Source organism: Hyla sarda, chromosome 3 (assembly GCF_029499605.1).
Source record: "Hyla sarda isolate aHylSar1 chromosome 3, aHylSar1.hap1, whole genome shotgun sequence".
Taxonomy (NCBI): domain Eukaryota; kingdom Metazoa; phylum Chordata; class Amphibia; order Anura; family Hylidae; genus Hyla; species Hyla sarda.
Genome location: NC_079191.1, coordinates 130,491,249 through 130,502,720, shown reverse-complemented (window position 1 = coordinate 130,502,720; position 11,472 = coordinate 130,491,249). Strand labels below are relative to the sequence as shown.

The 11,472-nt window shown below is 37.8% G+C and overlaps 1 protein-coding gene across 3 annotated transcripts in view; it reads left to right on the top strand.

Moving 5' to 3' along the window:
* SHOX2 (short stature homeobox 2) overlaps positions 1 to 10,564 on the top strand; it is a 10,814-nt gene extending 250 nt beyond the window's left edge. The window contains exons 1-5 of one of the 3 annotated variants that reach the window (XM_056563182.1): positions 1 to 215; positions 3,398 to 3,606; positions 7,057 to 7,114; positions 7,457 to 7,545; positions 8,842 to 10,564. The exon at positions 1 to 215 is cut by the window's left edge and continues 250 nt beyond it. In XM_056563182.1, coding sequence (XP_056419157.1) covers positions 1 to 215; positions 3,398 to 3,606; positions 7,057 to 7,114; positions 7,457 to 7,545; positions 8,842 to 9,099 — 829 coding nt within the window. In that variant the 3' untranslated portion in view covers positions 9,100 to 10,564. Of the gene's footprint in view, positions 216 to 3,397; positions 3,607 to 7,056; positions 7,115 to 7,456; positions 7,546 to 8,674 lie in introns of all 3 variants that reach the window. The other 2 variants (XM_056563181.1, XM_056563183.1) reach the window with 2 other exon arrangements.
* The last annotated feature ends 908 nt before the right edge of the window (positions 10,565 to 11,472 follow it).

Sequence of the window (11,472 nt, the reverse complement as noted above, 5' to 3'; positions counted from 1 at the left end):
TTACCGGGAGGTTCTGGAGAGCGGCCCGGCCCGGGGCAAGGAGCAGGCCTGTGCCGAGGGGCTCCGGGAGGACGGGATACCGGTGACCCGGGGGATAGCAGGGGGTGGAGGTGGCGGAGGAGGAGGTGGAGGTGGTGGTGCCAGATCACCGGTGCTGGAGCTGGAGATGACCGCCGACAGGATCCGGGACAGCGGGAGCCCCAAACTAACAGAGGGTAAGTATTCTTCATCTCATACATATATATGTGGATACTGTGCTGTGGGCCTCAAATCTCTACACTGGTCTTATACACGTCTATAGATGACACAGATAGATAGATAGATAGATAGATAGATAACAGATAGATAGATAGATATATAGATAGATAGATAGGAGATAGATAGATAGATAGATAGATAACAGATAGATAGATAGATAGATAGATAACAGATAGATAGATAGATAGATAGATAGATAGATAGATAGGAGATAGATAGATAAATAGATGACAGATAGATAAATAGATAGATGACAGATAGATAGAGTTAGATAGATAGATAACAGATAGATGACAGATAGATAGATAGATAGATAGATGACAGATAGATAGATGACAGATAGATGACAGATAGATAGATGACAGATAGATAGATCAGTGTTTCCCAACCAGGGTGCCTCCAGCTGTTGCAAAACTACAACTCCCAGCATGCCCGGACAGCCTCTGGCTGTCCGGGCATGCTGGGAGTTGTAGTTTTGCAACAGCTGGAGGCACCCTGGTTGGGAAACACTGAGATAGATGACAGATAGATAGATAGATAAATATAGATCATTTATGCTATAATATTGTGCACTAGTTGAAAAAGTTCCATGATGTCTCCAGGAAATGTCCCAGCACAATGTCCAGCTGTATATAGGAGTGTAAGAGATTGTGCATGAATTATTTACAGCACCATATGTGCACACTCCACTAACTGCACTCACTGCTGACAAGTGTCACTAGATACAATGCCTTCTACTTGGGATCATTCACATAAACAATCCTGAGGATAATACCATCTATAATAATAATAATAATAATAATAATGATAATGGGATCCATAATAATCATCATCATAGCAGTAGAGAAGCTGGATGATATTATCCCCAAACCCCTTGACTACATCATGTTCTCCGGTTAGTTACTCGTTGCTTTCCCAGGACTTCTGATCATTTCTATGACTAGCAGAGTATTCATGCATTGCTACAATTGTCAGTATTATTATTGTACAGTGACGGCTTAAGTTACTCCACATTTGCAGCGGATAAAAGTAACAATACTCAATGTCTACTGATACAAAATTATCATCACCATCATCATCATTTTACCAGTAAATTATTGTTTTCGATGGTGAGAGAGATTATATTGGATATAAATGTAGTGATGAATAGTAAAGAGATAAATAGAGAATACATGATTGTATATGAAATTGTTCTGGTTTTAATTCAATTTCATATGAACATATTTTCACATGCTTTAGTATATAAAAATAAGCAAAATTATCTCTCTCTCACACACACCATACATATATATATATATATATATATATATATATATATATAGTACACACACCTGTATATTAATGTTATATATACATACATATATATATATATATATATATATATATATATATATATATATAATCAGAATCAACATCATCACCTTTATTATTATTATTATTATTATTATTATTATTAGTAGTAGTAGTAGTAGTGCTGGTAACAATAATAGTTGTAATAAAATACTAAAATAAAATACATAAAAAGAATAGATAAATAAACCTAAATCTGATCTCTGCTGAGATCGCCCAGACTGTACACAGAAGGGAACAAATATGATGATGTGATACATTTGTATAATCAAATCTCAGACAATGCAGGGATTTGCCTATCATGACTGGCACAGGATGCCAGCTCTGGGGCTGCTTGTTAGGATAATAAAGAAGAATTAGTTGGCATAAAGAGAAACTCCCGGAAATGATTTTCTAAACAAATGTGCGCGGTGCTGAGCGGCCGGCGGTGTACACAGCTGTACACACGTGTCCGCACACTCCCCGCTACACACGACCTGTTGTGTCACTATGCACGCTCAGGGGTTGGCCAGTGACAGATAATTAATTATTTTTTTTAACTTAATTAATATTTCAAATCTCTTTGTTTTATTTAGACAAATAATCTAATGTTTAGATTATACTGATCATTTCTCTACTTCACAAATCTGATTTAATGACAACAATATAGTAGATGGAGGTGATGAAGGTCACTAGTGCAGGAATCTGTTCCCTGATCTATGGGGAGAGATAGAATTGTATCTTTACTGTACTATCATGGATATGTGCATCATAGTGTTACTGGACTATCTATTGCAGTGTTTCCCAACCAGGGTGCCTCCAGCTGTTGCAAAACTACAACTCCCAGCCTGCCCGGAGGCACCCTGGTTGGGAAACACTGAGATAGATAGATAGATATGAAATTGATATAGATAGATATTAGATAGATAGATATGAAATAGATATAGATAGATATGATATAGATAGATATATCGATAGATATTAAATAGATATAGATATGATATAGATAAATAGATATGAAATTGATATAGATAGATATGATATAGATAGATAGCAAATGCAAAAGATATATCAATACTAAAATCTAAAATACAGATAGATATGAAATAGATAGATAGATATGAAATAGACAAATAGATATGAAATAGATGGATAGATGTATATGAAATAGATAGATATGAAAGAGATTTAGATAAATATGATATAGATAGATAGCGAGTGCAAAAATATATATATCAATACTAAAATTTAAAAGATAGATATAAAATAGACAGATAGATATGAGATAGATAGGAAATAGATAGATAGATAGATATGAGATAGATAGATATGAGATAGATATATATGAGATAGATATATATGAGATAGATATGAAATAGATTGATATTTCATTAATACCTTTTGTATCTTTACTGTACTATCATAGATATATGCATTATATATTGTGTTACTGGACTATCTATTGCAGTATTTCCCAACCAGTGTGCCTCCAGCTGTTGCAAAACTACAACTCCCAGCATGCCCGGACAGTCTTTGGCTGTCCGGGCATGCTGGGAGTTGTAGTTTTGCAACAGCTGGAGGCACCCTGGTTGGGAAACACTGATCTATAGTGATCTTCTTGAATGCTGTAGCTTATGATCAGGGACTGCTGTGTGTACAGAAGTATTTTACATAGAGTTGTGAAAAGTGCTTAAAAAAATTGTGATGTTAGACATCAGGTGTGGGTGTTGTATGGGGGAGGCGGGGGAGTCCTCTGTGCTGCTGTTCAAAAGGTCAGAGTCTCATCACAAGTACCCCCCACCTTATGCAGTGTCCCCAGATATGAAGGAACGGAAGGAGGACCTGAAGGTTCTGGAGGAAGAGGGGCAGACAAAGATCAAGCAGAGAAGGAGTCGGACCAACTTCACCCTGGAGCAGCTGAACGAGCTGGAGCGGCTGTTTGATGAGACCCATTACCCTGATGCCTTCATGAGGGAAGAGCTGAGCCAGAGGCTGGGGCTGTCCGAGGCCAGAGTACAGGTACCGGTCCGAGAACTCCTCTGTATACCCAGCATGTGACCCTCCATATATCCCTATTATCAGAGGCTGGGGCTGTCCGAGGCCAGAGTACAGGTACCGGTCCGAGAACTCCTCTGTATACCCAGCATGTGACCCTCCATATATCCCTATTATCAGAGGCTGGGGCTGTCCGAGGCCAGAGTACAGGTACCGGTCCGAGAACTCCTCTGTATACCCAGCATGTGACCCTCCATATATCCCTATTATCAGAGGCTGGGGCTGTCCGAGGCCAGAGTACAGGTACCGGTCCGAGAACTCCTCTGTATACCCAGCATGTGACCCTCCATATATCCCTATTATCAGAGGCTGGGGCTGTCCGAGGCCAGAGTACAGGTACCGGTCCGAGAACTCCTCTGTATACCCAGCATGTGACCCTCCATATATCCCTATTATCAGAGGCTGGGGCTGTCCGAGGCCAGAGTACAGGTACCGGTCCGAGAACTCCTCTGTATACCCAGCATGTGACCCTCCATATATCCCTATTATCAGAGGCTGGGGCTGTCCGAGGCCAGAGTACAGGTACCGGTCCGAGAACTCCTCTGTATACCCAGCATGTGACCCTCCATATATCCCTATTATCAGAGGCTGGGGCTGTCCGAGGCCAGAGTACAGGTACCGGTCCGAGAACTCCTCTGTATACCCAGCATGTGACCCTCCATATATCCCTATTATCAGAGGCTGGGGCTGTCCGAGGCCAGAGTACAGGTACCGGTCCGAGAACTCCTCTGTATACCCAGCATGTGACCCTCCATATATCCCTATTATCAGAGGCTGGGGCTGTCCGAGGCCAGAGTACAGGTACCGGTCCGAGAACTCCTCTGTATACCCAGCATGTGACCCTCCATATATCCCTATTATCAGAGGCTGGGGCTGTCCGAGGCCAGAGTACAGGTACCGGTCCGAGAACTCCTCTGTATACCCAGCATGTGACCCTCCATATATCCCTATTATCAGAGGCTGGGGCTGTCCGAGGCCAGAGTACAGGTACCGGTCCGAGAACTCCTCTGTATACCCAGCATGTGACCCTCCATATATCCCTATTATCAGAGGCTGGGGCTGTCCGAGGCCAGAGTACAGGTACCGGTCCGAGAACTCCTCTGTATACCCAGCATGTGACCCTCCATATATCCCTATTATCAGAGGCTGGGGCTGTCCGAGGACAGAGTACAGGTACCGGTCCAAGAACTCCTCTGTATACCCAGCATGTGACCCTCCATATATCCCTATTATCAGAGGCTGGGGCTGTCCGAGGACAGAGTACAGGTACCGGTCCGAGAACTCCTCTGTATACCCAGCATGTGACCCTCCATATATCCCTATTATCAGAGCAGCAGGTCAGTGCACGGTTGCAGTTGATCATTCACAGTTATAAATATTTGGATTTGAATTTATTCTTTTTTTTCGTTTTAAATCTATTTTCTTATAAATAGCCCCTTTACATTCCATGACTGCAGAGTTGAGTTCCACATAAGATGTAAATCCATTCCCGGCATCTATTATAATATAATCCTTCCTCCTGATCTTCTCCCACCAGCTTCACATTCAGCTATAGACACAACCCGACATACTGTACAGATCCTCCAGCCATACACTCTGTTCACTAACAATCTCCATGTTCTATATCAATAAGTGCCCTGTCCCCAATCTGCTCGTCTGAATATTGTATTATTTTACTGTAAATAGAAATCGTGGGTAACATAACAGACTAGTGCGGTATTACATGGTGCGCGGTTAGGATTCCAGCCGGTAGTTTGTAGCAGCTTGAGTTTTGTCTGTGGAATAAGATGAATCTCCGGGGTTTACAGGTAGAAAACAGTTAAACTACTCGCAACATTTTATTAGATGATTTACATAAACTACTTATCATGTAGAAGTGGGACTGTGATGCCTGTGTATATTTATTTATGTATCCAAACGGTATTAATGAATCTATCTATCTATTTCATATCTATCTATTTCATTTCTATCTATCTCATATTTATCTATCTATCAATCATTTAGATTTTAGTATATATATATATATATATATATATATATATATATTGCATTTGCTATCTATCTATCTATCTATCTATCTATCTATCAATCTATCATTTAGATTTTAGTATTGATACATATTTTGCATTTGCTATCTATCAATCATTTAGATTTTAGTATATATATATATATATATATATATATATATATATATATATATCTTGCATTTGCTATCTATCTATCTATCTATCTATCTATCTATTTATCTATCTGTCTGTCTATTTATCTATCAATCTCAGTGTTTCCCAACCAGAGTGCCTCCAGCTGTGGCCAAACTACAACTCCCAGCATGCTGAGAGTTGTAGTTTGGCCACACCTAGAGGCACTCTGGTTGGGAAACACTGATCTATCTATCGATTTATATCTATCCATCTATCTGTCTATCTCATATCTCTCTATCATATATCTATCATCTATTTATATTTCTACATCTATCTGTCTATCTCATATCTATCTATCATCTATCTATCATCTATTTATATCTATACATCTATCTGTCTATCTCATCTATTATCTATCTATCTATCTATCTATCTATCAATCAATCAATCTATCTCATATCTCTATCTATAATTTGTCTATCTATCTATCTATCTATCTATCTATCTATCAATCTATCTATCTCATATATCTCTCTATCTATAATTTATCTATCTATCTATCTATCTATCTATCTATCTATCTATCTATCTCATATCTCTCACTCTCTATCTATGATCTATCTATCTATCATCTATTTATATCTATACATCTATCTGTCTATCTCATCTATTATCTATCTCATCTATTATCTATCTATCTATCTATCTATCTATCAATCTATCTATCTCATATCTCTCTCTATCTATCATCTATTTATCTATCTATCTATCTATCTATCTATCTATCTATCTATCTATCTATCTATCTATAATCTATTTATATCTATACATCTATCTGTCTATCTCATCTATTATCTATCTCATCTATCTATCTATCAATCTATCTATCTATCTATCCATCCATCTATGTATCTACCTCTTTACGTTTGCTCTGTGAATGTGTTGAAATGCGCCAATTCCATCTTCTAGCTCTTCTCTGCGCCATTCTCTGAGGGAAGCAATAATATTACCATAATAATAGGACAATTATTCAGTGAGTGTAATAGTGTAATACACAGAGGAGCAGCCTAAACCTCCTCCTTACAGGGAGCGAGTGCTGCTGTGACTGGTAATAATACTATATATAAAGCTACTAACCTGCATTCTGTATATAATATTGGCCCATACTTGTAATTCCTTAGCACTGTTTGTGTACATAACTCCAGAGTCCCGGCCTTATATGTAGAGTCATATTATATTACAGTTATATTTACATTTATTTCCTTTCTTTTAGGTCTGGTTTCAAAATCGGAGAGCAAAATGCAGAAAACAAGAGAACCAGCTGCATAAAGGTAGATTAAGCAAACACCATTGTATGTGCTGTATAATGCAGGATGATACATCATAATGGCTGTATGAAGGGCATTGGCTACACATAAAATGCTCAATAACAAATAAATGGGATACAACTTATATTTTGTAAACAATGTTATGTTTCTTTATACAATTAACTCTTGCATTACATCCCTCTTTGACACATTAACCCTTGATGCCTCAGTGAGGCACAGCAGAGCACAATCAATATAATCTGTCTGTACTGAGAGGGGGGGGGGGGGGGGGCTCTGCTAGAATAGAGACCTCTGCAGATACAGGTGGGGTCCTGCAGATCTGATCTTTTTCTCTGATGTTTGCAGGAGTTCTTATAGGAGCAGGGAGCCAATTTGAAGCTTGTCGGGTAGCACCTTATGTCAATGTGGGAGCTCTGAGGATGCCCTTCCAGCAGGCAAGTACATTATCTGCTACTCTGTGTGATACTTATCCTACATCAGATCTTTATTCCTCCTCATCATAAAGCTGATGTGCCCATAGAAAGACAGGACAGCAGATAGAGCTGTGTGCTATCCAGAAATAGCCAGGGCAGGAGATTGACAGATTCATTCACTGTTTATATAATGGTTCCACTGAAAGCATGTTTGTTAATAATTAATAAAGTGACTACATGCAGCTCAATTATACAGACAATGACATCACTGCAAACCAGAGACCTGACTACAATGTCAAGACACAAGTGTTAACACCAGGGTGTCCTGTCCTACTTTATTTATACTCCCTTCTCTTGCCTGCTCATCACATTTACTACTGGAATCCCTTAGATACAATAGTTAGCACTGCCCATAGTCTTCTTGAGCTCAATCAATGCTTATGTAGGTGTATGGGGTATTTAACAGTTTATAGCCTAAGAGTTAGAGAAGAAATCAATCTGCCAAATCCATGTTTTTCCCTCAAGCACATTTTAGACACAATCTATACTAGTCTAAATAATGCTGCACAGAACTGTAGTAATGGAGTGCAGTGTATTATATTGCTCTTTTATACACCAGTGATGTTATTGCCTTGCCTGCTAAGAAGTAGAAGAGAACCTAATTAAGTACATTCTAAAATGTAACATTGTATCCATTTTACTAATTTCCACCTAAGATAGTACTGAAGTTTGGAGTATTTCCTCTCTTATATGCCAGTTTCTTTTCTTGCTGGTTGCTGATGTATCTGACAAATGTTCACTTTAGAAAATCTTCAAGTCTGAAATACATGTAGGATTTTTTTTTTAAATAAACACATCTTTATTTAATTTATTTACCAGTTATTTCAACACATTTCAATGCAAAACATTTATATGATATGACATGAAATCGTGTCGTTTCCAAACACTAAATCTGTAGTGCCACGTTTACAACACTTTATACATTTGTTCCTTTGAAAAGAAACCTGTATGAGGAGTCTTACTTGACAAGTGTAAAATTATTGTTGTTGGAAATATTTAGCATACAGAATATTTTGCAATATTAAGTCTTTCAGTCGCACCCCTAAATATTAGTATATATTAACTGAATTAATTTCTTTTTATGTTTTAGACCATTTCACCATCCCCATGGCAGCTATGGGTAAACAGAAAATGCTGCATTCAGTTCTTCTAGTTTTGTTAATGCTTTGTTATTTTTTTTTCTTTTTATGGCTCTTGCTTGCGTGCAATACTATTTTGTAGGATAGTCATTGCAACGTGCCATCCTTGTCCTTCCAGGTTCAGGCACAGTTGCAGCTGGACAGTGCTGTGGCACACGCTCATCACCACCTACACCCACATCTGACAGCCCACGCCCCGTACATGATGTTCCCTGCTCCACCCTTTGGTCTCCCATTGGCAACGTTGGCGGCAGAGACGGCGACGGCTGCGTCAGTAGTAGCTGCTGCTGCAGCAGCCAAGACCACAAGCAAGAACTCAAGTATTGCAGATCTCAGACTGAAAGCCAAAAAGCATGCAGCTGCCTTGGGGCTTTGACTATCAATGCTTGGGGCCTCAGATTGTGGGGCCCTACAGACGTTACCCTAAGTTCGTTATTTATGACATGGTCTCAGTCACAGCCAAAACCCCCTTTGAAAACTTCAAGGGATGAAGAGGTAATAACTCAAACACCAGAAAACGTTTTCATTTGAGATGTTGGTCCTCCATATGGTATCACTACCTACAATATACCTTCCACTTTCTCGGACCAAAATGGCTACTAAGACTTTGAACGTATGGACACTGAGACCACAGAGACAAAGCACTAATTATATTTCTTAAATAATCTATATATTAGAATTTTTGTATGCTGATGTGTGTGGAAAATGGGGGATAGGGTTCACACACATTTTGTGCTGTGGAACGTAAAAGAGAAGAAAAGTGGAACAAAAATAATAGATGTGATCTATTATGAAAGGCAAAACAAGGAGAAAGAGGTTTTGAAGTTCCCAAGTTTTGACACTGACCCTTTTGTGCAAAGTTCACTTTAATACAAGGAATACAACAAGTGAGGCGGGCCTCCTTGTGTATCATCTTCTGGATACCCCAACACTTCTGGAAGAGTGACTAGAGTAAAAAATGAAGACTATTTATTTGCTTATTTCTAGTGGCAAAATGTACAACTGACTCTGCAACAAAATCCTGGTTTGCATGTATTTTTCTCATTTCATTGATGCAGTTTCTATTTACATAGCCTTCATCCTTCAATTTAGCTAAAGAAAAAGCTATAAGACAGTGCTTGCCATCTGCAGTCCTTAAGAAGTATAAGACCCTTTATATACAACTTCACCTACTTTGGTGACATATGTCTGTGGGGAAATATCTGGTATTCAGAAAGCGAATGGACTGAGTCTTTTTCTTGAATAGAACCCATGATCCAAAGGGGAGATGTAATTTGACTCTTAACATTGGCCAGGAGTGTACTGTATTAAAGATGATATTTAATGCACATCCCATGCTAGCCTTAAGGCTACATGTAAAATATGTTAATACACATGAACAAAATTTATTTTGGTTACATTGTGACTCGATAGGTAATTGTTAGCATTTTCTTTTCAGCAGAGGTGTATTCTATTCAAGTACTTTGTGATCCTTATTTTGAATACATATAGATATTTAATGTGGAAGTGGCGATTGTAATCACAGTTTGCTAGCAAACGCAATTTGGAGATTTGAGCAAGGGGCGGGGGGAAGAAAAGCTCTCCTAGAAATGAACTCTGACGGGTGGGCTTTGTAACTATTTGTTCTCCATGAAAACAAGTTATTTATATATTCCATTTTCAGTGTGCTTTTAAGTTATTTTACACTTTGTATGTTATTGCTGCATAACATTTGATGTTGGTACAATATATTTTAAAAGAAATCACTCAGGTTTATTTCATCTCTGTTAACCACTTTTGGCTACGTAATTTCAAATACAAAGCTTATCAAAACTGAACTAAAATGCCAAAGTTTGTTTTTTCCATTTCTGGTTAAATGGCTGGGTAGGTTTAAACAACTGGTAATACGTTTATATTAACATAGTAGATAGAAATAATATTATACAGGGTAATCTTACATTAAAGCACAATAGTATGTAAGGTGACAATTATCATCTGAAGGATTTAAAAAACAAATCTTTATCAGGAGTCGTCATCATCGTCTACGTGTCGTCATCATTAAACATCTGTATAATATGGAATAACAATACATGACAAATAGATCTGAGATGTGACTAGAGATCATTTTATAATAATAACTCTACATTTTTCCTTAAATGGATAGTCTAATTCTTCAAATGGAAACGACAATTACTTATGAAAGTTGGCTCACTAAGGACATATGCACACTGGTGTTTTTGTGCAGTATGTTATTGTGGAAATATCTGATCATGAATCAGTCAGCGGATCCTATTCATTTCTATGGGACAAACTGCTGCCAAAGTTCAGCAATCGAAAAACATAATGCATAAAATACAGTAGTGCGGAAGCTCTAGTGTGTCTAAACAAGTCATTCTTAATACTTTATAATAAATGTAAATATGCTTTCTTAAAATATTTTTAATATTCTTAATCTAATCTATTTATGCAACTTAAATTTATCTGTAGCATTTTTATAAACAAAGGAAACTGGACACATGCAAATACAAAAAAAAAAGCTACATCAAATAAAACATTCTTAAACAAACATTAACTATCTGACTGCTAGTAATGGAACAAATCTAAAGAATAATACATTTATCTCGAGTATGTATTATTCACATATCACTATTGTAGTTGCCACTATTGTATTGTTTTGATGCATTCAGTTTTTTCAACATATATATGTTTTATATATATGATCTATGACACATAGATTATAGTCATGTAATATAAATACATCCTTTTAAAC